This window comes from Bombyx mandarina, chromosome 10 (genome assembly GCF_030267445.1).
Source record: "Bombyx mandarina strain Sakado chromosome 10, ASM3026744v2".
NCBI lineage: Eukaryota > Metazoa > Arthropoda > Insecta > Lepidoptera > Bombycidae > Bombyx > Bombyx mandarina.
In genome coordinates this window covers 2,633,515-2,659,521 of record NC_143217.1, presented here as the reverse complement: position 1 = coordinate 2,659,521, position 26,007 = coordinate 2,633,515, and the positions used below count along the sequence as shown (strand labels likewise).

At 39.6% G+C, this 26,007-nt stretch overlaps 5 protein-coding genes across 13 annotated transcripts in view; 2 read left to right on the top strand and 3 right to left on the bottom strand.

Moving 5' to 3' along the window:
* Positions 1-10,336, top strand: part of Hecw (Hecw ubiquitin protein ligase) — a 110,346-nt gene extending 100,010 nt beyond the window's left edge. For all 5 annotated transcript variants that reach the window (XM_028180356.2, XM_028180355.2, XM_089730141.1 and 2 more), the window contains 4 exons: positions 3,686-3,851; positions 4,384-4,596; positions 6,798-6,964; positions 8,670-10,336. In XM_028180356.2, coding sequence (XP_028036157.2) covers positions 3,686-3,851; positions 4,384-4,596; positions 6,798-6,964; positions 8,670-8,928 — 805 coding nt within the window. In that variant the 3' untranslated portion in view covers positions 8,929-10,336. The remainder of the gene's footprint in view (positions 1-3,685; positions 3,852-4,383; positions 4,597-6,797; positions 6,965-8,669) is intronic.
* A 177-nt stretch (positions 10,337-10,513) lies between these two features.
* Positions 10,514-12,512, bottom strand: VIG (plasminogen activator inhibitor 1 RNA-binding protein-like). The gene has a single exon (XM_028180379.2). The coding sequence runs from the start codon at positions 12,283-12,285 to the stop codon at positions 11,116-11,118; it is 1,170 nt and encodes a 389-aa protein (XP_028036180.1). The 5' UTR covers positions 12,286-12,512; the 3' UTR covers positions 10,514-11,115.
* A 2,566-nt stretch (positions 12,513-15,078) lies between these two features.
* Positions 15,079-16,293, bottom strand: LOC114247410 (glutamine synthetase 1, mitochondrial). Its single transcript, XM_028180377.2, has one exon. It carries the CDS (start codon positions 16,291-16,293, stop codon positions 15,079-15,081), a length of 1,215 nt encoding a protein of 404 aa, XP_028036178.2.
* Positions 16,294-18,076: 1,783 nt separating this feature from the next.
* LOC114247411 (glutamine synthetase 1, mitochondrial) lies at positions 18,077-19,264 on the bottom strand. The gene has a single exon (XM_089730091.1). The coding sequence runs from the start codon at positions 19,262-19,264 to the stop codon at positions 18,077-18,079; it is 1,188 nt and encodes a 395-aa protein (XP_089586217.1).
* Positions 19,265-20,671: 1,407 nt separating this feature from the next.
* Positions 20,672-24,775, top strand: LOC114247421 (DNA-directed RNA polymerase III subunit RPC9). Of its 5 annotated transcripts, none has more exons than XM_089730149.1 (5): positions 20,672-20,693; positions 21,038-21,134; positions 21,762-21,882; positions 22,565-22,717; positions 23,939-24,775. In XM_089730149.1, exons 2-5 carry the CDS (start codon positions 21,127-21,129, stop codon positions 23,966-23,968), a joined length of 312 nt encoding a protein of 103 aa, XP_089586275.1. In that variant the 5' UTR covers positions 20,672-20,693; positions 21,038-21,126; the 3' UTR covers positions 23,969-24,775. The 5 variants fall into 5 exon arrangements, with proteins under 5 accessions (XP_089586275.1, XP_089586271.1, XP_089586274.1 ...); XM_089730145.1 differs by having other exon boundaries at positions 20,674-20,913; positions 24,355-24,775; XM_089730148.1 differs by having other exon boundaries at positions 20,675-20,913.
* The last annotated feature ends 1,232 nt before the right edge of the window (positions 24,776-26,007 follow it).

Genomic DNA, 26,007 nt, shown 5'->3' with positions numbered 1-26,007 from the left:
CCATCTTGGCCGCCTCCAGCTATAATTATTCTAGCAATTGTCATTACCCTTACGGTTTTCTGACGATTTAGTGACGCTTGGAATGGATCGCTTAAAATTTTAAATATTAATATAATCCTCATACGTTTTACAATATCTTCTATAGTCTTTAAACTAATTAAATACGAAAAATTTGTTTCGAAACAAAATACATACATTCTTTTGAATCAATCAAACAATAAAATTAAATTGACTTAGTAATTATTAGTATTAGTCTGAAAACGAATCGCATGACCGATGTGATTACTGAATACATACATTGTTCATCAATTAAAAAAAACTAAAATAGCACGATGCCATTTCAATCATGTTTCAATACATGGACCTTGAAATATCGATTCTGAATCTAACATAATCTATTTTAAATTACAATGTAGATATCACTTTTGTTTTAACAAGTTAAAGTAATAAGTAGGTACTAGATACCATTAGCATAAACGTCACAATATTAGTGCGAAGTGGAGCGTATTTGATTACGCACAGGTATATGCCACCGTTATGCCTATTTCGGCTCCGATGCAAAACCTGATGGGTTTCAGTAAGGTAGGATAGTTGACACCCATTTAGTGTAAAAAAATATCAAAGGCTCGACATTGCCAAGCGGTACCACGCGTAAGGCGTTAGTCATGGAAATTAATTCTCATTTTTATAGTTTTCATCGTTGTCAACAGATGTCGCTAGTAGTACAATTTTTTTTACTTTTTATGCTTATGAATTCGTCGAAAATACCTACTGGCACGCCGTTAATCACATCATCACACTTAGTTAATTGAATTTAAACCACATAATATGTGATCCGTTTTGAAATCAAAGTCGTATTGAAAACAAGCCTCGATTGACTATCAATATTTACATTTAAAAAAAAGACCGTGCAGTCTTTGTTTAGTCAGAACTTTAACTGGTGATAAGGCGGGCTTTCTGTCCGCGGCCCGCGTGAAGCTTGGCACCACAGTTCTAGCCTAATGTAGTTACGAAGCTATTATGCAATTCTTTAACACAACCCACCGAGTTTTTCGCCGAATCGTTTGGATGGATCGCGATTCCGACCCGGTAGTAAATTCTGCGAAGCATTGCTCTTGCTAGGGATAGTGTTAGCTAATTCTCTCAGGTTGAGCCTGTGAGCTTACCTACCTGGCCACAAGAAGCCGGAATAGTCCCTTAGGTTACCTACCAGCCATAGATAATACATTTTATTATTTGAACTACAGCGAATAGGTAGGAAAAAAACGATTCTATCTGAAGGGCGGGTAATCATCTCAATGAAACTGAGATTTTAAATGTGCGACTTAGCATCAGATGCCGACCGGCAGAAAAAGAAAAAAAAAAAAATTCTTAATGCAACCTGCGACATCCCAAAGTATTGCACGAACAACAAGACCGTTCTTATCGCCAAATAAATTGTCTTCTTAACAAAGCATTGAGCCATTTCATGTTGGAAAGACGTAGTTATGCGTATTATACTTGAATACGACGACTATTTATAAATAACTTCACAGTTCCGCTACGGGCGCGTCGTGCCACAGAATGCACGTCTCGCGTTACAACGAAACTCTAATATAAGTTTACGGGCGGCGCTCAGACGTGTGTGAACGGTTTTTTGTGGCTGGATACCCTTCTTATATCGAAACTAAGGTGTCGTCTTACAGTTATTAAACTGTGACCGACTGATCGTCTCGTATTAGAACAATGATTAAGAACCAACCTCGGCAATCGAGTACGCCGTAACCGACTAGATTTCATTTGATATTTCTTTTATGGAGGGTGGAAGTATGGAGGGTAGAGGTAACGAGAACCGTCTCATATGGGAGAAACTTGAAAAAGTGTCCCACTTTCAGCACTAAATACCAGTTCAAAAATCGCTAGGCGATGGCGCTAGCATAGGCACAGGGTATGATATGAAGTCGTCGTGGCCTAAAAGATAAGACGTCCGGTGCATTCGTGTTGAAGCGATGCACCGGTGTTCGAATCCCGCAGGCGGGTACCAATTTTTCTAATGAAATACATACTCAATAAATGTTCACGATTGACTTCCACGATGAAGGAATAACATCGTATAATAAAAGGGAAACCCGCAAAATTATAATTTGCGTAATTACTGGTGGTAGGACCTGTTGTGAGTCCGCGCGGGTAGGTACCACCGCCCTGCCTAATTTTGCCATGAGACAGTAATTACCGCCACCCTTATCGGACACTTTTTTACACACAGAGATGGTTCTCCTTACCTCTACCCGTAAGAAAGGACCTTCCAGTGTATTAAATAGTGTTCGCTGAAGGGCCCAATTAAGGTGGCGCCAAAGTATCAAGTGGAAAGAATTAAAAGTCAGCGCCATAAACTATTAGAGTAGGATATTAAATTATAATAAGAAGGAAAGAAACACATACTACGTAAACACTAATAAAAATAAATAGTTAAGATTTTAGATCTAGTATATTTTTTAATTACACAACTCACGAAAAATATTAAATATTTCACTCTGTTTAAAATTTCTGTATTCGTATCATATCCATTTCCTACACTAGCACTATTTCGGTCAGTCTTCGAGCAATAAATTGCTGTTTATAGATGGACACTTTTTCAACTTGTCCCTTAGACAAGAATGTCTTCCTTCTACTTCTTTTACTCTCTACCCTCCATACTTCGTTTGCATATCATAAAATTGTTCGGTGTAGTTTAATGACAGCTATCTCGATACTAATCTGTTCAACTTAATATGTTTCAAGTAGGTTAGACTTTTTGGCGGGAACGCGAGGAGTGAAGTTGTGTGATTTGTTTTATTTTGTCTATTTAGTGTTTCTTCAGGTTTAAATGTGTAATAACAGTGGTTTATTAACTGTTTAATATCTGTGAAAGTGCACAAATGTGGGAAAATGAAACAAAGCCGCTGGACGTCACTTCTCAGGATCCTCCTAAAAGTCCAATGAAAAAGTCTCAGTAAATGACCACCATTTTACTGAGATTATATTATTATTTCATCCCATATCATCTCATCTCATTTCATTTGATTTCATCCCAGTTGATTAATATCTCAAATTAATCATCTTCATTTCATTTCATCATTTTTCATAAAAATAAGAATATAAATTAAAATAAGACATGACTTAAAGGTCTTAGTCACCAGGTCATAAAATCCCTTAAAAAAAATCAAGTAGGTTAGACCCCAAAGTAATGAACATTTTCCAAATATGATATGACCTAAAGGTCTCTGTCACCAGGTCATAAAAAAAATCAAGTAGGCAGGTAATCGAAGGCTTCAAATTATACATTAAGCCCGGGTAGACATTTCACAATCTACTAGGTATGTTAGCGCAATCACACAGTTCGGTTTGAGATGATCATTGTTGGAATAAAATTGATTCATCACTCAAGATATCGCATATACGGTTATATATATATTTTTTAATAGTTATTAGTGAGACGAGAGAGATATTTGCTTTTACTGATGGGAGTTTAAATGTTATCATTTTATTTCTATAGCCTTGCAGAACTATATAAGAATAATATAATAAGATGTTGAGTTGAATTTTCTAACGTTTATCCTGAAAAATTATAAAATTATATAATGTGCGATATGCATTTGCAATAAAACCTGTGAATTATAGTTTAGTTTACTTTGGAATGAAAGATCAAAATCGGTGATGTTTTCAGGTTTCGTTTTTCGGGTCGGGTGTTGGGCCTGGCGCTGGTGCACGGGTATCTCCTGGAGGCGTGGTTCACTCGCGCCCTCTACCGCGCGCTGCTGAGGCTGCCCCCCGCGCTCGAAGATGTGGACGCGCTGGACGCCCAGTTCGCGGCGTCCCTGCGGTGGCTGCAGGTACTATGAGATAAATTGATGGTAGGACCTATTGCGAGTCCGCGCGGGTAGGTACCACCACCCGCCTATTTCTGCCGTGAAGCAGTAATGCGTTTCGGTTTGAAGGGTGGGGTAGCCGTTGTAACTATACTGAGACCTTAGAACTTATGTTTCAAGGTGGGTGGCGCATTTACATTGTAGATGTCTATGGGCTCCAGTAACCACTTACCGCCAGGTGGGCTGTGACCTAAGCAATAAAAAAAATTTATAAATAATAAACATTCGGTTGAGCTAAGATGTTTTATTTTCTAATCAAACGATGACAAACCATAGCTAAAAGCCTCGTTAGTGGCGCCATCTTTGAATGACATTACAAGATAAACAACGAGATAACAAATCGGTGCAATTATATTTAATTAAAAAAAAAAGTCTTATCAAACTATTAAGCATGCTTTACACATTAAAAGCAATTAATTGCTTTAATCTCATTTTAATCTTTTCGGTTATGTACTAGCTAGCATATAAAATAATTGTTATTACAATGTAATTTCAGTCGGCCCGTTGCGTGTCGTCGCTGGAGTTAACGTTTGCCGTGTCGGAGCGGTTGGCGGACGGGAGGGTGTTGGAGAGGGAATTGAAACCGGGAGGACGCGACGTCGCCGTCACCGAGAGGAACAAGAAGGAATATCTAGAACGAGTCGTCCGGTGGAGGGTGGAGAGGGGAGTCGCGGAGCAGACCGAGTGGCTCGTGCGAGGGTTCCACGAGGTAGCTAGCTCCCCCTTTTTTCCCCTACCTATGCTGATAGCCTTGAGAGGCTATTTCAGCTTCTCCTTGACGTGGAGGTCAGCTCACGGGGCTCAAACCGGAGTGTTGCTAAAACTGGCCCTAGCAAGAGCAGTGCTTCGCGGAATCTACCACTCAGAAGATCCGGCGAGAAACTCAGTGGGCAAAGCTCCCTTAAACACACAGACGTTTCTGAACGTCAGAGACAACAGGTTGGACTTTAACGTTCGCCGTATCTGTAATCGAAACTAAAGGATAGATAGCATAGAGTAATCGTAATCCGACCTCTTGGCTCCGATGTCGAAGACTATATAGGAGGAGTATTGATCTGGTTTCACGGGCACAGCGACGACAACGTAATACCAACTTAGTATATAAGCTAAAATTTCACGCACGCAACAATCTAAATGCACCTTACAAACTTAGTTCTTTCACAAGGCCACGGTTGAGGTAGATACGATTTTACAACATCAAATTTACATAATGATACTAAACGATAATATAATATATATATAGTGCCGTAAATGTTATCTGTAGCTTCAGAAGTGCGTTACAAATATTCGAAAAAGTGCGATGACACGTTATTATACACATTTGATGAACTTGTAAAAATGGGTTGTTCGAAATGTTACAATATAAATATGTATCAGTAATAAAAAAGCCATCTATAAACTAGTTTACGAATGTTAATTAAATTACAACTATGATACAATCATTAGTTTCGTATAATATTAATGATTAAAGTTTTAGGAATAAAATTGAATAATTCCAATATTTTCTGACATCGATCACAACGCATGACGTCATTTGTGGCTAATCATTGTTTTTGTGTATAGTAAGCTCGGCACTTTTTCTGATCTCGAATGAAGTCGCACGTGGTGAGACGCTTTACGTCAACTTTGAACGGAGATTTCTAAAAATAGGGACCGTCAATCTGGTTGTCTATTGTAGACCCAATGACTCCTATGCGATAGCAATTCTACAATTTATGATAGGATATATTATGTCGTCGACCAGTTAAGTGGGACCCACGCGGATGGGTTTTGACTGCTTCGAAGTAATAATGTCTTTGTCCAGACAAGTCAAGCATGAACTGGAAAGGTAGTTCATCTTTCTAAGACAAATATTCTTAATCTTCTCGAAGCAGTTTGGTTATGCAAATTTCCCGATGTCTTTTGCCAAAGCTGTTTGCTTTTGTTTAAGCTACGACTTCCCAATCATTCCTCCCTATCTTTTATATTCAACTGATAACTCCTACAAATATTGTATGTTATTGTATATTAGAATTATACACAACGTTACCGCGCAGTTTGAAGGGAACACCGGTAATCGCTTATTCAGATAGTCCCTGAGCTCGTCTGCAAATGTAAGGTGATAAAATTTGAATGTAGCAGCAATGTTAGAAACTTTGTAAATAAAATGTTAGTTGTTTGTTACAAAATTATTGCACAAAGTTCGTGACATCACCGCCATTATTGTGTTGAGAGAGAGATAGAGAGATACGAGATTTACACAATACATCTTATTCGTCTTTTATAATTGTATGTACTGGGAAAAATTATATGTCATCACACAAATAATATCGCTTCTGTTTTCATTTAAAAAAAAGTACTTTTAATGGTACTAACGTAAAAATATTACGCCGAGCAACGGGCGGCGGTCAACTAACCTGAACTAGGGCTTCAGTAGCTCAGAGGAACTAAATCCCCTCTGAAATTCTGCTGTGGAAGGACGCGGGAACCCACCACTAGCAATTTTCCCAAGAAAACCTTACGTATGTATTCCGTAAAGGTCACGATCCTCAGCACTGAGGAACACGACGCACTGAGCAGGAGGCTAGCATTTAGTACTTGCGCATGTGCATTTTTTTTCTTACCTAAGCTGATAGCCTTGAGAGGCCTCAGCGTCGCCTTAACTAGTAGGTGAGCTCACGGGGCTCAAACCTGATGACGTTGCTAACACGAACCCTAGCAAGAGCCGTGCTTCGCAGAATCTACCACCGGATCTGAAACGCGACCCACTAAGAAGATCCGGCCAGAAACTCAGTGGGTTGTGTCTGTGGGTTGTCATGTGCATCGTTTCGAAATTCAAATTTATATGAATTTTAGAGCCTATAAGGAATCCTTAGTTAGGGCTATATCCTCAACTTTCGTCGCTCGTATTGAACGCAGTGTTCCGCGCAGGTGGTGGACCCTCGGCTCGTGGCCGCGTTCGACGCCCGCGAGCTCGAGCTGGTGATAGCCGGCGCACCCGAGCTGGACGTCGCCGACTGGAGGAACCACACGGACTACCGCGGCGGCTACCACGACGCGCACCCAGTCATACTCTGGTTCTGGCAGGCCATCGACAGGTACGCGCTGTCTCAGTGTGCTCAGTGCGAGTTTTTTAACGTTCTCGATAACGTAAAAGTTAACCCAATTTTGTATACAGTTGGAACAGCGCCCCTAGCGGCAAACGTACGCAAACGATCCCATTCCATACAAATATGAGCTAACTTTCTCGCTATCGAGAACGTTAAAAAACTCGCACTAAGCACACTGATCAGCCTCATTATGACTTTTCTTGGTATAACAGTCGAAGTCAAACGCACGTGCAGCCCAGACGCGGATTATCCGTTAGGCAAACTAGGCACGTGTCTAGGGGCGTGTAGTTACAACGGGCGCGCGAGCTCAGAATTTTTAAATAAATAAAGAAAATAACATTTCATTCATTAAGAACTAAATGCTGATCTATAATCTAAATCTATAATAGATTATATTGCACAAGCATCGATATACTCGTATTATGCAATATTGCGGGTTTGTTTGTATTTCATTCGCCTATTAGCGTAAGTACAAAGGTCCTGGTCTACTAAAGTCTAGGGTTTGATGATACAACGTCATCGTAATTGTAAAAACAACTAGCTAAAATTTATAGTATTATATAAAGGCGCCGATAAATTGATTGCCTAGGGCGCTCTGGACCTTTAATCCGCCACTGATACAGCCTTCTCGTGGGTAAGTGGATACCGCCGGTCGCGGCACAGAAACCGACTTCCCGTAAGCAAAGCGCTTCCCGTAAGATCTTAGAAGAGTTATGGTCATATAATGCTACACACCGGACTGATTGAAATGACATTAAAAATGATGCCTTAAGGCGCGCCAAAGATAAGGTCTATTGCAATATCAGTGACAAATACGTTAAGTGAATTAAAATAAATTACAAATATTATTTATATATTTGTGATTTGTCAATTTCCAAGCAGCGATAAGTCGTTGGTTACGATGTGGTAATTTGATAGTGATTTCAAAATTGAAATTCAAATTACAACATAAATGTTGAGTGAAGTATACATATTAAAAATGAATACAATATCATTATACATTTTTTTATTCATTTATTTGATCCTAACGGTAATCTGATCCATGGTCAATGAATTTCTCTCTCTCTGAAATTTTTTCAAAGGAAAACATTTTTTCAACTCAAATGTTCTAAAAATAGTGCAAAGTCGAACAGGATGCGGCGAGGCATCCCGTTTTCATTCTTCTAAAATTAACGCTGCGACAAAAATGTAAAATAATAATTACATTCTCGTAACTTCAATACATTGAAACGTCGGTTTCTAAAAGAAGCTTAACCCTGAGATAATATATCAGCGAAACAAACTCAGTGTGCTTGTCAAAATTTGTATTTATATCCTCTTTTTTTAATATGAGGATATAGTATTAAATGTATTGGACAAAAAAACAAATGTAACGATATAAAATGTATGTAATGATAGTTACGTGTTAGATTTTTTAAGTTACTAACATAGATTATAAGTAATTCTTATTAACAAAACTGGCGACCCGCCCTCGCTTCGCTTCGGAAACTGTAATTCATTATTGATTTCTCCACTATTTAATGGATATTATACATATAAACCTTCCTCTAAAAAAAACCGCATCAAAATCCGTTTTTTAAGCATACATAGGGACAGAGAAAGCGACTTTGTTTTATACTATATAGTGATGTTATGGTTTTAAAAAACTGAAATAAAAGTATAAATAAATAAAAAAATACGATATTTCCTTCAGGTTCACAAACGAGCAGCGGCTGAGGCTCGTGCAGTTCGTGACGGGCACGTCGTCCATCCCGTACGAAGGGTTCGCGGCGCTGCGCGGCTCGACGGGACCGCGACGCTTCTGCGTGGAGCGCTGGGGACGCGTCGAGTCCCTGCCGCGAGCGCACACCTGCTTCAACCGCCTCGACCTGCCGCCCTACCCCACCCCGCAGCTGCTCTACGAGAAACTCCTGCTCGCCGTCGAGGAGACCAACACCTTCGGCATCGAGTAGTCCCCTGACGGACATGATCTGCAGACTCTTAGCAGAAGTCAAAAATTAAATTTCGGATCCTACAGATGTAAATGTAGTGGCTTTTAAAAAACTACAATCACACAACAGAAATAAGTCTACAGGTTAAAATATTTGGGAACTAAGGCTAACTAGATCCACTTTTGTGTGAATTAATTTTCCAGCCATCGGAAGATCAGATAGTGTTGACGATTTTCGAAGAGTTCGTCATCCCCGGCACAATGGCTGTGTATAATCGTTACTGGATCCCTTGTCGAAGTGTAAATAATTAGTCAATTTGTAGTGTAGCCGACAGACAAAGATAGATTTAAGATCAAATTTAATATTATTTAGACATGCCTAGACATTTATCGGTGTAAATTGCTGGCCACTTGTCTTACGGTTTGTACTTTATGCTTTTAATGTAATGTATATTGTGGCTGTGAAATGGGACTCATATCCTGTATTTAGAATATTACGCTTGTTGTCACTAATTTATTAAACCACTGATAATTAATATTATTTAACCAAGAATAAAGAGTAAAAAAGTATTAAAATTTGCTCACGTGTGGAATTAATATAATCCTGATCACCGTATACAACCGACAAAAAACATTTTAACCTTTTCCCACTACAGCAGTAAACAGAAATGTTGACAATGACAAAGTTATGTTATTTAGAACAGCAAGAATCTCATACATTTATTTAGAACTAAAAAAGTTGTCATAGCTATCTTTCTAAATCTGAGATAACTGGATGAAGTCAGAAAACAACAACAGACGCATAATGATTTATGTTGTCACAATTGCAATACAGGTGGTATGATGATAGAAAGCACTGCACTTTTCCACAGGCCATCTTTATTAAAGATGATTAAAGACTTTAATAATACTAATCACAAAGTCATTTTAAAACTTATTTTAATGACTTGCTGTTGTATATAAAATGACTTGCACTATATATCTAGGAAATATGCCCATCATGTAATTTTAAGATTATTTATTTTTTTCTATTCAGAGGGCAGACATGCGAGTCCAGAATGTTATTCACTATCATTCACATATATAGCACTCTCAAGAATGACAGAGCTGCAACTTACCATTATAATAAAATTTTAATGTTCCTCTATTTATGTTATCTTTATATTCCACAAGAATTGGTTAGTAATGGTTGTCATGTCATAGTAGTTTTTGTTCATAGAACAATCTACCAAATTAATTTTCATTTGTAAATAAATTATTTATTGCTCTTATTTTTCCCTAAAACTTGAATGTAATGTATCATGTTGGTTCTGTTTAAGATCTATGTTAAAATGTTATTAATATCCCATGTATTTGTTTCATTATCAGTAACTTGTATTTTTATGTGTGAAAGTGATAAAATGTGTCAACAGTAAAATATATCTATCTTACTATTTGTTTTATTGTGACCTATTTCTGTACCCAGCCTGTGGTTTTAAATGAACATAAATTTCAGTTTACCACGAAAGAAAATATTCATTCACAAGATTATAGTATAAAAATTTAAAATGTAGGGGGGAGGCATTTGGATAAGAGGACAGCTCAAGAATTTAAAAATAACCAAGAAATGTATCACACATACAAAATGTTTATTTACTCAAGAAGTTCGTGTAACAACAAATATTAACCTTGTTCTTTTTGACCTTATCTTTAAAATATAACTATTTACAGTTCCCAGTCTGCATTTGTCAACACAAACTCATGATATAAAATGCAAGGGTTATTTCTTCACAAAATACTATACTAACTTGTGACGGAGTAGATTCAAACTCATCCATAGCTTGTCGTCAGTCTGAAGGTTGAAATCTTATTATCACCGATTACTCAACCAGTAAAATGAAAAGCTGGTGTGATTACAATATAATAAAAGCTATTGTTATAAATCCACAATAATAAGTATGTAGCAGTAGTATGTGTATCAAAAAATAAAACTTAAGACGAATCCTCCCCCTTTACTCCTTTCCACGGAAACATGTCAATCCCCAGGCAGCGTTGCAAGTTATAATCAACTCACAAAATTTAGAGCCAATACCTACGTAGACTGATTTCAATGTAATACAATACACACTCTTGTAAATATATTGTATATTTACTTCAAAAATAACAGTACATACATTATAATTTGTAACTCTAGCTTCGAAAGGGAGAAGAATCTAGACTCACTGCGAGTCTAGCTGAGAGAGGGGAAATCCTTGCTGTCGTCGACCTTCGGCGGCGTCACGTGGTGACGCTGCACCGGGCGCTCCTCCACGACCGGCGGCTCCTCGCGCGGCACTCCTCGTCCGCGACCCCGGCCCCGTCCGCGGCCTCGCCCGCCCACACCGCCGCGCCTCGCACCGTCACTAAATGTGAACTCAATGCCCAACAAACGCTTCTGGCGACCCACGCGCTGTGGATAGTCGGCCAGATCATATTCCTCGTCAGTTTCCTCATCATCACCACGGTCACCTTCCTTCTTGCGTTCCAACAGAACCAGGTTTTTCCACTGGCTCAAGTCTTCACCCTCACCTGCCTTCCTCAAATTGTACTGCGGAGCGGTGCGTTGCGCGTTGCGTAAAGCCTTGTATTCATCGAGTGTCAACTCACGCGGTTCTTCCTCAGCGGGCACTGCACGTTCAGTTTCAGGCACTTGTCCATCGCCAGCGCCGGCCTCAGGAGCCTTCTCTTCAGTAGTTTCACCCTCAGAACCGGTTTTGTTCAACTCGTCGAGATCGTCCTTGATCGTGCCCCAGTTGTGGGGACCTGCGCCCTCCCTCTTGTCGACTGATTTCACACCGGTTTTGTCAGAGCCGGATCTTCGGTCGAACTCACGTTTGCCTCTATTGTCAAAAGAACGCGGCCCGCGCGGTCCCTCACGAGGCTCACGCGGTGGTCTTGGTGGACCGCGACGCTCTGCACCGTCCTGATTGTTGTCGTTGAAATTGCGGCGCTCGTTGAAGTTAGGCCGACGATCGCCGAACTCGCGTCTCGGTGGCCGCGGAGCTCCTTCCTTGTTTTCTGCGGTACCGTTCTGCGGCCGGTCTTCACGACGACGCGGAGGCGGACGCTCAACATTACGATCGACCGGGCGTGCAGGTCCCTTACCCTTCTGTTGTTCTCCACTTTTGATGTCTTGAGACTTCACATTTTGAGTTTCCTTAATGCCCTTCCGGGTGGGAACGGTTACGCCTTTAGCGGGCTTGGGTTCAGGCTTGCCTTTGTTCTCTTTTTCGGCTTCTTTGGTCTTCTTTTTGAGCTCCTTCGCCTGCTCTCGCGCTTTTAACGCATCAAGAGGATCGGTCTCATCGTCCAAGAAAAGAGCGTATCTGTTCACTACTCCCACACCGTAGGAATTCTCCATTGTGATCCTCTTGATGATTTAATCACACAATATTTAGATGTTATTGGATTACTTTCCGCGCACTAGTAAGGCGACATTTTGTCTTATTTTATTGATTTCATTTAATATGGCGGACCGATTCGAACAACTACTACGCCATATGACGAAAAGGAATAGAGTAAAGAAGCAAAATGGTGGAAAAACTTTTTAATTGTCTATGGTCTACACTGGCACAAATGACATTCTACTATAGTCGAACGATCAAGGATTTGTTTCAAATAGTATACCTATAGTTCATTTCTATTTTAAACTACCTAATAATCATTGTTCCAGTTTAAACTGTTATTAATTGATACCCATGCAGCCATGCACGTTCTGAATTAAAGATTCAGATTCTCGGCTTGTTCCTCGATTAGTTTTTGTGAGAACTAAAAATTTAAAAATAAATAATGGGCAAAAACTTTTCAATACACCTTTGTTTGTATGTCTCATTTGTACAATTGTCTCATCCATATTAACAAGATAACTGGAGGCACAATCAATCTAATAGGCATATGGGAATCCACGTAGAGTCCCTTCTTTATTTCGCCGTAAAGTCGTGTTTTATGTAATTAACACCACAGTTGAAACAATATAAATTTTATTGTTGTAGCGGCATAAACAATTCTAAGTTATTATATTACATTAGTTATTAAACACATTATAAATTATATTTTCGTTTTAAATTGGTGGTAAAAAAGGTCCCGTCTCACAGACTATATTCTTTTTCCCATCTCTCGTGCGTTCCGGCTTACGCATCATAAAAATGTGCGCCACAGGCATTTGCAAACAATGGATAAATCATCACAAATTGTTTTCCCGATAAATTGATAATGTTTGAAGCTATTATTAATAATCATGTACTTGCCTTGGTAGCCTTGAAAGCGTAACTTTGCTAATTTCATTTATAGGTAGATATAAATAACTACAGTATATCTGAATCAGAAGAAAATTATTGAAGCAGAAACTGCTGAAGTTTTAGAAATAGTCCACATTTACTAATATTAACTGAACACGAAATCGTTATTACAGGGATAAGCAAAGAATAGGCAAAGAGCAGAGATTTGGTTTTAATGACGCTTCTTTGAATCATAGTGTGTAAAATAAAACGGCAAACGTTAACTGCACACCTGCGGTTACTCTAGGTTTTCCTGCGCTCGGGAGTGGGAGAGCTCTTCTTCCCTCTCGGCACTGTGCCGCCGCCGCTGAACCGGGGGTCGGAGGAGGGCGTTTGTCTAGCTCCGGCCCCTGTGAGGAGGCAGTCTCCTCCCGGTAATGGTCACGGGGCGACCTAAGGGGGTTAAGGCTGCGCCGCACGCTACCGTCACTCTAGCGCGCTGGCACCAGGAGGACGGGAAGACGCGTCGACTGCGGCTGCGGACTGCGATGCGGTCCGCATTTTCGTCGTCGCTGTCGTCATATATGAACATACTGTGGAAGAGCAACCCGGTCAGCGGTGTATCGCGTTCCGACCTGGCAGGCTGGTTCTGGCCCAGCGGGGTATCCCGGAACACCAGCGGCATCGATCGGGCAGCCTGGTAGGGCCGCCGTACCTCGGAGACCGACGTCGTTGGTCGTCGATTATCGCCTCGACGACCCGTTGGTCGGGCGTCCTCGGGGTGGCACCGCGTGTCTGGTTGTAGTGCATTCCCGATCCTGCGGACAGAATGAAAAGCAGTCGACGTCGCCCAAAACACGTCATCTCGGATCCTCCCGATCCACTAACGGTGCTTCTAGGTACTTCAAGCACCGGTCACCGTTCTCGTCGAACCCGTCGCTTGCGACGAAGGGCTCGACGAGTAAATTAACTCTCAGACACAGCCCACTGAGTTTCTCGCCGGATCTTCTCAGTGGGTCGCGATTCCGATCCGGTGGTAGATTCTACGAAGCACGATTCTTGCTAGGGTTCGTGTTAGCATCGTCGTCAGGTTTGAGCCCCGTGAGCTCACCTACTAGTTACGGTTACGCTGGAATAGCCGCTCCAGGCTACCAGCTTAGGTAGGAAAAAAAAAAGAAAAAAAAGGTTGTAGTGTTGACCGCGGGAACCCCCCTACTCTGACCGGGTTTTGATCCCGGACGGAGATCGGACGTCGGGTGTAAGAGTGCAGGGGAGCCGTTTAGTGGGTGGGCCCTAAAATTCCTTGGGCCCGCGGTCTGCTCCCAACATCTTGCAGATCGTCAAGTCCCACATAGCTCGCGCGCCCCCTAGGCGCGGGGACCTCGTAGGAGGTTCGTCAATCGGGCCGAAAAAAAAAATGTTTTTCCTGCGTTACATTTTTTTTTTATTCAAGGGTTACTGGTGGCCCGGAGGTTTTTCCAGTTTCACCAAGACGGGCCTGCGTCAAATACCCAGCAGGAAAAAGAAAGATAGTTTACAACCGTCGCGTACGTCATCAAAGCAACGATGATCACCTTAATGACAAATATTTGACTTACAAATATATAATAAAACCAAAGTAATGCTAAATTTGGTGCAATTTTAATGATAACGACATAGACAAAACATCCAATTTATGTAACTATTAATATTAGAACTGTGTGTGTTTTTGTAAATACGTAGTTTTTTCGAAGAAACTTGTTTTATTTATAAAATTAAACAATATAAATATATGTTAACATTTTTTTTATAAAAGGCTGAACTATTAACTTTTATGTTAACATTATTATTATTATTGTAATTAACAAATTTGACGTCAAGTCGTGATAAAGTTAATGAGAATTTACTTTGAATTTCTAAATTGTGTTCTTATTCATCTCAGATGTTAAAAGAGTAATTTATTTAGTTGGTGGGCATACAGGTTTTCCAGCCTTTTTCGTTCCAGCTGGGCCTAAGCACGTCTCCAGGAGTAGCCCACAAACCAAATACGGATCACAATCACCAGCAGGCCTTCTATCCTCTATAAAACCTTTCCCCTTTTCTTTTGTATTTCTTTGCAACCGAATTGATGCTTTTCTGTCAGCAAATCCCCACGAGAACTTATCGAACGATGCCGTTTCAAATTTACCTGTTAAACGTTGTCTGTTGGTAGCTTCATCGTTACCATACTGTTTGATGTGTTTCATATGGTTAGTCTCCAATTTCTTTAAAGATTCTTCAATAATCTTGAATCCACCATCAGAACGCATACCTTTAGTGCTCATATTGTGGTGCAAACCAACGCCAGGATGTAACTGCCCCATAGGCTTAGGATGATATGTTATATCAACACCGTGATCTTCCGCAACTCTGGCCATGATATAGCGCGACATCCACAAATCATCGGGAGCTTTTATACCTATTGAAGTACCAATTTGCCACTCCCAGCAACCGAACATGACTTCTGCATTGGTTCCTTCAAAATCTAGTCCAGCATACAAACAGGCTTTCGTGTGAGCTTCAACTATGTCTCTTCCAGCAACGTACTTTGCTCCTACGCCACAATATGAATACTGATATTTTACAGCAGGGAAACCGCCCCCCTTGGGCCAACCCAGACCCCACCCGTCTACATCAAGCATAGTATACTCTTGTTCTAAGCCGAACCATGGTTCGTGTGCTGCATGATAAACACACAAATCATTACAAAATTTTCTATGATTTGTTGCAGCTGGTGTTCCATCGCCATAGTACACATCACATAAAACCAATACGTGAGGGTCGCATCGAAATGGATCTCTGTAAACTGCCACAGGCTTTAAGGTCGTGTCTGAATTATTCGCCTTAGCTTGTCCGGTTGAACTGCCATCAAATGTCCATAAGGGAGCCTGTTCTGGGGAATAAGGAGCACAGTTCATAACTCTGTCTTTCGAACGCATGTTGATTCCAGAGCCATCAATCCAAACGTATGTGGCCAAAACCTTATTACAGGGTAAAGGTAACCGCATGTATCGGTCTAATACCTTTTTTCCTAAAACATGATTTATAGAATGTTTAAGTAAATTTCTACGGCATATTTTTACTGTTGTTATTATTTTCCGACTCAGCAACACATTTCTTAGTAAATTTTCCATTGAAACATACAAAATGAGTTTTTAAAAAATAAACAAATGCTTTATCTAAAGATACACTGACATATCGGGAAAGACGTTTTCTTTGTCAATTCTTTTAAATAGATATTCTTTTAAATTATCAAGAATAATATACCATAGAAATAGAACCTTATATTAATTACTCTTTTTGCGGCGTTTAAATGTTGCTTGCATTTATTTAAATGTCGCTTGCATTTGGCAAATAAACCTAGGTCATAGGTCTCTAGACTAACATAAATTTTCCATGTTCATAGCTTTTTTAATATCAATATCCACAGAATTCTGCTTATTCTAAGTACCTACTCATAAGTAGCTACTGCTAGTATATTTTGATTTTTGTGTCGAGTTGCATTTTAGGTACCTACCGACATCGCAGCTGGCAGCGTTTGTTACCACGGTTTTTTTTTTGTCCTACCTATGCTGATAGCCTTGAGAGGCTATTGCAGCTTCACCCTAACGTTTGTAGGTGAGCTCACGGGGCTCAAACCGGAGAGTTGCTAACATTGACCCTAGCAAGAGCAGTGCTTCGCAGAATCTACCACCGGATCGGAATCGCGACCCACTGAGAAGATCCGGCGAGAAACTCAGTGGGCTACGTCTATGGGTTAATTCGCTCGACGGACTCGACGAGGACGGTGACCGGTGCTTGTGGTGCCTAAAAGCACCGTTAATGGATCAGGAGGATCCGTAATGACGTGCTTTGGGCGACGTCGACGGTTTACCATTCGGTCTACAGGGTCAGGTATGTAGTTTCCAGCGGCCACGACAAGAGGGTTCTCATGTCGTGCCGCCTTCTCAAAGTGGCGCAGCGATGCCGACTGTAGATTTACCACGGTAAGGCCACATAATATGTGGTAATTTGGTAAACTGTAAAAGCTGGTTAAAAATGAAAACCTCTAAGAATTCACTCCAAATCTTTTATTATAACAGCTGTAAATACCACAGTTTATACACATTGTACTGCAACTCCATAATTTTTGCCTTTACATATACATCAATATGCAAGCCAATATTTCAACAAAATTTTGATAATATTTCAAGGTTGAAAGTTGAAATATGAAAAATCTCATTGGATTTATTTTCCTTTTAGTGTATGACGTTATGCGTAAACGAATTCAGCACAGAATTCCGCTAATTCCAGTTAATGAGCTTGTCCGAAATAGGTATGAAGTCTATTCAGTGACAATTTACTGGTACCACCACCCCGCCTATTTCTGCCGTGAAGCAGTAATGCGTTTCGGTTTGAAGGGTGGGGCAGCCGTTGTAACTATACTGGTTCTATACTGAGACCTTAGAACGGATATTTCAAGGAGGGTGGCGCATTTACCTTGTAGATGTTTATGGGCTCCAGTAACCCCTTAACACCAGATAGGCTATGAGCTCGTCCATCCAACTAAGCAATAAAAAAAAACATGAGAGTTGGCTGAGTATTAAACTGTATATTTTGTTGTGGCAAACAAAACAAAAATAGTGTGTCGTTTAATTCCTACGACAGATTTTCACGTAGATATGACCAATAAATCTAAATTTAGTAGTTCACAGTAAATCGTAGGTACCTAAATCATTACACTTAGATTTTCTTAGTACATATCTAATGTAACTAAAATAAATCTCATTTTTATTAGGTTTCATTTTATATGTATATATTTTAAATTTTTACATTTTTTCTAAAAATAATTTTTTTATTAATCAAATTATATCTAATAGACAATCAAACACGAAATATTCAGTGCTCTTTTTAGTTGTTTCTTCCAATAAATGAAGTTCAAATACATGTTTTAGCAATTAAGCCACAAACCATGTACGGATCACAGTTGCCTGCAGGTCTTCGATCTTCAAAGTATCCTTTGCCTTCTGATATAACTTTTTTCTGAATTCGTATCGACGCACTTCTATCAGATATGCCTACACGACACGAATCATATGATGATGTTTCAAATTTTCCTACCAACCTCTTCTTGTTATCTTCACCATCTTTTAAATCATAGCTTTTAATGATATTTTCATGTTGATCGCATAAAATTTTGCAAATCCTTTTTATTTCTGTGACACCTTGATCGGCACGCATTTTCTTTGTACTAAAATTATGATGACATCCTATGCCAGCGTGTCCATCTCCCATTGGCTTAGGATGAAAGCTAATTATAACGTCGAAATGCTCTGCTATTCGATTTAGAAGATACCGACCTATCCAAATATCGTCAGCTGCCTTTATTCCTAATGTAGGTCCTACTTGAAATTCCCACGATCCATTCATTACTTCTGCATTGGATCCATCGTAATCCATGCCAGAATAGATACAAGCTCTGGCATGACACTCAGCAATTTCTCTCCCGGCTACATGTTCACCTACACCACAGTAAGAATTCTTAGAATCTTGGTCTGGATACCCTCGTGGCTTGGGCCATCCCAAAGGCCAATGATCACGATCGAACATTGTGTATTCTTGTTCTATACCAAACCATGGTTCTTGGTCACAAATTTTACTCAAGGTTATAGCTGATGATACTCTGTGGTTTGTGGGGGTCGGTAAACCTTCACTAGAATATGTTTCACACAAAACTATTATATGCGGACTCTTACGAAAAGGATCTCTGTACACTGCAACGGGAAGTAGTGTAATATCTGAATCCTTCAGATCTGACTGTCCAGTTGAACTCCCGTCATACGACCATTTCGGCACCATTTCTAAATCACAAGGCTCCTTATCCAATATTCGGTCTTTAGACCGTAAATTTATCCCACTAGCATCAATCCATACATAGGTGGCAAAAATTTTATTTTTCGGAAACGGTAAATTTAAAAAGTAATTGTAGTACGCATCATGCGATCCTGGATGCCCAAAGATACTGCTAGTACTTAAATAATAAACATGTTTCATATTTTTATACACTAAATTCTTTGATAGGAAAATACTTCTAAAAACTTTAGCACATGTTTTAAAGCAGTACATTGTTTAAAATTTTTGAATTAACTTTTAACTAAAAACGGATTTTAAATTACCTTATAGATTTAAAAACTCGATGGACGCGGAAGTCTTTTAAAATTATTTATATATTTGTAAGAACCTATTTTCAAACGATTTCTCTGGCTGGATTTGTCTCTGTAGGCTGGTACTGGTAATATCCGAATGCATACCGTATTTTCCATCTTATCTATATCTGGCGGTGTCTTTAACGCTCTTAGCATTTTGTAAGCCCGTTGATCGTTATGAGTTAGTGGGGAATCCAGAAAGACGATAATAGGCCTTTTTATACCAAATCGAGCTGGCGCTGAGAGGCTTCGTCGTCGTGACGGTGACGACCGTTGGATTGTCATCCTATTTGCTAACGTGATAAATAGAAAACAATTCAACTCTAAGAGTTTCTTCCGCGCCTGCCTTGATAAATTTCTGTCACATTCGAGTCTAGAACTCGGTTTGTTGAACGACAGGTTGTTTTAGTCGGTTCGGCTCTAAGGTGTATATTGCGCCCAAGACGTAGGTTAGAGTCCGATAATTTTCTCCAAAAAGACTCCTTAACCTAACCCTAGCTGACACTACATTATAATTCCGCTTGAGAAGCAGTTTCGCGTCAAGAACAAGGTTTTGGCCTAAATTTACAAAAGCTTAAGCGATATGAGCTGAGGTCTCTTTGTCTAGTTGTTTCAGCTAGGTATTGGGATACTTGGGGTCAATATTTCGAGCAATGTCCAATTTTGGAGTAATTTCGGAAAGCCAGGTTTGCGTCAAAAATGTTGGGAGTCTCAACAGAGCGAAGCGGTACTTCACGCCTGGGCAAATACTTGTTTTATACAAACACAGGTCCGGCCTCGCGCGGACTACTGCTCCCACCTCTGCGTCGGGGCTCCCAAATACCAGCTACTTCCATTTGACTCCATACAGAAGAGAGCTGTCCGGATTGTCGATAATCTCATTCTCACGGATCGTTTGGAACCTCTGGGTCTGCGGAGGGACTTCGGTTACCTCTGTATTCTGTACCGTATGTTCCATAGGGAGTGCTCTGAAGAAATGTTCAAGATGATAACATCATCTCGTTTTTACCATCGTACCGATCGCCACCGGAGTAGAGTTCATCCATACTATTTGTGCGTTTCCAGGGGTCTTTTTTGCCATGTACCATCCGGCTATGGAATGAGCTCCCCTCCACGGTATTTCCCGACCGCTATGAAATATCCTTCTTCAAACCAGCCTTGTGAAGAGTAAACGTTAGGCAGCAGCTTGCCTCTGTTCCTGGTATTGCTGAAGTCCATGGGTGTCAGTAATCACTCACCATCAAGTGGGACGTATGCTCGTCTCCCTACAAGGGCAATAAAAAAAGTATGTTTGACATAATGTCTACGGCTTAATGCTAGCTGTCAAAACATGTGTGTGGAGTTCATTTGTAAGTGTATGTATTGATAAAGACTGAAGAGTTTATTTATACCGAATTTGAAAAAACCCTAATTTCTAACAACAATGGCTCAAAATACTATTTTTACCCAGTACAGTAATAATTAATAACATATTATTAAAATCGAAGGCGTAAGACTTAAATAAGCAATATAAACAATATCTAAAAAGTACAAATCTAACCATAGTAAACAAGTGTAAAGTAATTTAAGGTAAAATAGCATGTATAAATATAATATACGCTAATTTTCGCCAGGAGAGTACAACGAAAGAGTGTATCTAATCTTTAGCAATATTAGTCTTATTATGTTAAATGTGGAATATTTTCTATATTAGGGCCTTCATGGATATATTTCAAAAACAAGCCAAAAGCCAGTGATACATTAGAGAAGTCAAACACCAAGTGATATGTGTTGAATTTGAACATGGAAACGTAAGACATTTTAGATACTTTTTTCTTTAGTAAAACTTTAAAGTTGGTATTTTGTTTGGCAGACTTTTTAAAATTCTTCTTATAATCTCAGACACAAGAATACCATGTTTTGTTTTATATGGTTATTTAACACTGAATAAAATAGCTAAAATAGAAGTGGAAACTTCTTTCTTCATAATCTGATCAGTATTGGCTATCACTGAAACTGATTTAATTAAGCATTATATAAAACGAGACAATATTGTTTAGATTTTCATTTAAGGCTAAAGTGGCTTATAGAACTAAGAATACCATGTGGATTACTAAGAATACCATGTGGGTTACTGAAATAGACACTTTGTACAAGTCTCGGGTCTTTGGGTGGGTACCACCACCCTGCCTATTTCTACCGTGAAGCAGTAATGCATTTAAGTTTGAAGGGTGGGGCAGCCGTTGTAACTATACTTGAGCCCTTAGAACTTATAACTCAAGGTGGGTGGCGCATTTACGTTGTGGATGTCTATGGGCTCCAGTAACCACTCAACACCAGGCTGTGAGCTCGTCCAGCCATCTAAGCAATAAAAAAAAAAAAAAGGGTCTCGAACTTTTTAATAGTATGTTATTAACATACTTCATGTTATATTACAGTATAAAAGCCAATTCCGCATTTCTGTGTAATTATGAAGTTATGCAAATTCTCCAAAAGTTAAAAGATAACACACATAAAAAGCATAAGAGAGAAGCTTCACTTGCCACCGTTACATATGAGGTGAGGTTATCCAATAATTATTATATTCTTGCTTATATATCAAGCTAATTCAATGTAAAAAACGGTAGGCAGCGGCTTGGCTCTGCCCCTGGCATTGCTGAAGTCCATGGGCGACGGTAACCACTCACCATCAGGTGGGCCGTATGCTCCTCTACCTGCAAGGGCAATAAAAAAACAATAAAAAAAATGTCATTCTAGCCTAAGGGATATAGTGCCCCTGATGTACTATTATTAAAATTTAACGATGCAACTATGCAAATCAAACCCTACGGGCAAGTTGCAATTTATCTAAAGAAATTCATACTCAAGTCACTTTCACATTTGTAAATTCCAGGATGAAGGAATAGCATTGTGTAATAAAAAACATACCTAAAAATAAAATGTTATAATTTGTATTTACATTAAGTAAATTGTACTTTTTTTTAACCCATAGATAAGTAAATTGTACTTACAATATGTTTGTACTTACATAGGATTGATTTCTTTAGATATATCATGAGAGAGCTTTAAAGATTCCCTGTATTTTGCATTGGTCAAGTGGTAATAAACGTTAAATTTTATTCGCAGTCTAAAACCATGATGTTGCATGCTGTGTGCTCTACACTCATACAATGGAATATTAATTGCACATTTACAATCATATTCGTCAAACATTTTGATAATTTTTTCTTTCTTTTTCCAGACTGTACATTACTTACAAGACACAGAATGCAAAAATCAGAGTGCCCAAAAAATTCAGAAGTTCCTAGAAGCTATGAAGAAATACAAGCTCACTAAAGTTGAGAAATTAATGATGGTAAACACTCCGCCCAGGACTGAATTGGAAATACAATTGGTATGTACATTGTTTGTTTTCTTCTTCTATCTACATTTTGAAAGACATTACTGTTTCACAGACAACATGGAACTTTGGGAGCTTCTAATGATGAACATACTTATAAAAGTTTTTTTTTTTAATTCTATTAATAATGTGAAAAATCAGGGACAGGCTCACAATTCACTTGTTGTTAAAGAGTTACTTGAGCACGGAAACTTATAATAAAGTGAATAAAGTGCTACTAAGAGTGCTGAAAGGAATTAGGATGAATTTGTGGGTGCTATTACTATGGGGCATCACATACTTTGTGAGTGTCCCCTATCTTTAAATTATATAGCAGGAATAATGTGAACAGTGTTTGGATGAGGAGTAGAGGACCAGAGAATGACATAAAATATTCCAATGGTTGAAACGCCATTGCAATTCATTTCCATGCCCTTAATTGAAGATAAAATAAGATCTACTATTGATAGTAGAATTGTGAAGTAGTAATAATATGAGAAAACGGCACATTACATATTGTATGATACTAAATGTCCTCAAACTGATAGATGGTTTCTACTACAGTGCCAATTGTCATTGCTCGATATTGCCACAATTTGACAATAGATCACTCTTTCAGCTACAATCTAGTTTTTAGTACAGTAGCAACTTTATCAGTAACTCCTGTAGGACACAACAAACATCTTTTACTTTACAATGAGTGAGAACATTTTAAGTGCTGTGCATACGCTTATTTGTTTCATGACCAAAGACTTCCATAAAATTCCACATTGGAATCCTCAAGTGTTCCGAGACTGTCTCCCTTTAATTTCTTGTGAGGACTTTAAATCGATTTGAACTACCCATTAGACCACATTGCAGAATGCTTCACACGAACGCTACAATGGTAGTAGTCACCTGTGGATATCAAATGCAACCGTCTATCTTGTTAAATGCTGTTATCACACATTAAGAGTAACTGAAGATGCTGAAATAGCAAAAGAACCCCAAAAATTACATTAATATAATATGAGGACTGAATTAAACTAATAAAATTATTCCAAATTGAATGATATTGGAACAGTGGAATGCTACTGGTATTTGTCTTGAAGGGTGGGGCAGCCGTTGTAACTGTTACGCGCTGGGGTTCGGGATAAATAAAATTCCAGCAAAGTACAAGTTAAAACTGTATTCAACACTTAAAACACTCAACAAACACTTGAAAACTCTCAATTCGCTTCTTCCGCTTCGCTTCAGGTGATCCGTTCGCTGTTTCGCTTCGAGTAGTTCCGATTACTGACTGACTGCGTGCCATTTCTACAACGCTTTTATAGCCGATACCACATCTCTAGAATTATCGAGAATATTCCACACATCTCTAGTATTGTTTCCGCTATCTGACAATAGATGGCATTGTATTTCTCGAGCGTTTTAGATGCTACTATGTTCTTCGATATTCGTTTGACTATTCGCGATAGATGACGTTACTCTTACCGGCGTAACATAACTATACTGAGACCTTAGAACTTTTCTCAAGGTGGGTGGCGCATTTACGTTGTAGATGTCTATGGGCTCCAATAACCACTTAACACCAGGTGGGCTATGAGCTCGTCCACCCAGCTGAGCAATAAAAAAAAGGTCTCAAGTTAAGTCAAGTTTTTTGCTCTTCACAGATTGTACAAGAGAGTGAGGAGAGATTATCTGAAGAGGACGTACAAGACATAATTAGTATAGTTAGCCAACATCTACTTGCAAATGATAGTTCTAATACATAATGCAATCTGTAAAGTCGTTCTTGACGTCGATTGAGGAATAAACCTACGTGAAATGATGTTCCTTTAAATAATGATAAGTATTGCATAAGGATTGCGTATTTCGTCAGAACCCGTAATCTAAAGCATAAGCAACTGGCAGGGGTTTTCTGGAGACCAATAAATACATTGCGCGCACCATGTATCGCAAAAAATATTTTCTATAAAAAAATGATAAGTGATTTTTTAATTTTATAGTTCGGAATAAATACCATCTGCCTCTATTTTCGTGATCAATTCGATATATAAAATTAACTGCAAAATTAAATTGTTTTAAGTAAAATTATGTTTTTATTGTTACACATTAATAACAAAATAAACACAAAAATTGTCATCGCCAAAAGAATTAAATGCCCGGTGTATAAAATGGTACTGGTAATGATGCGGCTTTTTTTATTGCCCTTGTAGGCAGACGAGCATACGGCCCACCTGATGGTGAATGTTTACCGTCGCCCATGGACTTCAGCAATGCCAGGGGCAGAGCCAAGCCGCTGCCTACCGCTTAATACTCTCCACAAGCCTCGTTTGAAGAAGGACATGTCATAGCGCTCGGGAAACACCGTGGAGGGGAGCTCATTCCATAGCCGGATGGTACGTGGCAAAAAAGACCTCTGGAAACGCACTCTGGATGACCGCAGTGGCTCCAGGTAGTATGGATGAACTATACTCCGGTGGCGGGCGGTGCGATGATAAAAACGAGATGCCGGTATCATCTCGAACAATTCCTCAGAGCTCAGACCTCAGGCTATGGTCTGTTCAAATTTCGTGGACAGTTTTAAAACTCCTGTTCATAGCCTACAAAAAAAAAAGTAATTCGTTTTTTGACCCGAACATAATCTACGATCTTAGTTCCCATAGTGGTCCAGGTAGCAAAATCAGTGCTTCGCAGAATCGACCACTGGATCCGAAACGCGACCCACTGAGCAGATTCAGCGAGAAATTCAGTGGGCTGGCTCTGTGGGTTAATTTACTCACCGAACCCTTCGTCGCAAGCGACGGGTTCAACGAGAATGTTGACCGGTACTTGAGGTATCTAAAAGCACCATTAGTGGATTGGGATGATCCGAAATGAGATGTTTTGGGCGACGTCGACAGTTTACGTGTCGTCCCGTTTTTCGAAATGACCACCCTGCCTATTTCTGCTGTGAAGCAGTAATGCGTTTCAGTTTGAAGGCGGTGGCATTTACGTCATAGACATCTATAGGTACCTTTTTTTTTCCTACCTAAGCTGAGAGCCTTGAGAGGCTATTTCAGCGTAACCCTAACGTTTGTAGGTGAGCTCACGAGGCTCAAACCTGACGACGATGCTAACACGAACCCTAGCAAGAGCCGTGCTTCGCAGAATCTACCACCGGATCGGAAACGCGACCCACTGAGAAGATCCGGCGAGAAACTCAGTGGACTGTGTCTGGGAGTTAATTTCGACGGGTTCGACGAGAACGGTGACCGGTGCTTGAAGTACCTAGAAGCACCGTTAGTGGATCGGGAGGATCCGAGATGACGTGTTTTGGGCGA

What these genes read in the sequence shown, in the direction of transcription:
- LOC114247411 (XM_089730091.1), bottom strand. Translation starts at nt 19,264, where the DNA reads ATGTACTGCTTTAAAACATGTGCTAAAGTTTTTAGAAGTATTTTCCTA.
- LOC114247410 (XM_028180377.2), bottom strand. Translation starts at nt 16,293, where the DNA reads ATGGAAAATTTACTAAGAAATGTGTTGCTGAGTCGGAAAATAATAACA.
- VIG (XM_028180379.2), bottom strand. Translation starts at nt 12,285, where the DNA reads ATGGAGAATTCCTACGGTGTGGGAGTAGTGAACAGATACGCTCTTTTC.
- LOC114247421 (XM_089730145.1), top strand. An exon ending in TTGCCACCGTTACATATGAG is followed by an intron (nt 21,883 to 22,564) that starts GTGAGGTTATCC and finishes TTCTTTTTCCAG; the next exon opens with ACTGTACATTACTTACAAGA. An exon ending in CTGAATTGGAAATACAATTG is followed by an intron (nt 22,718 to 24,354) that starts GTATGTACATTG and finishes TGCTCTTCACAG; the next exon opens with ATTGTACAAGAGAGTGAGGA.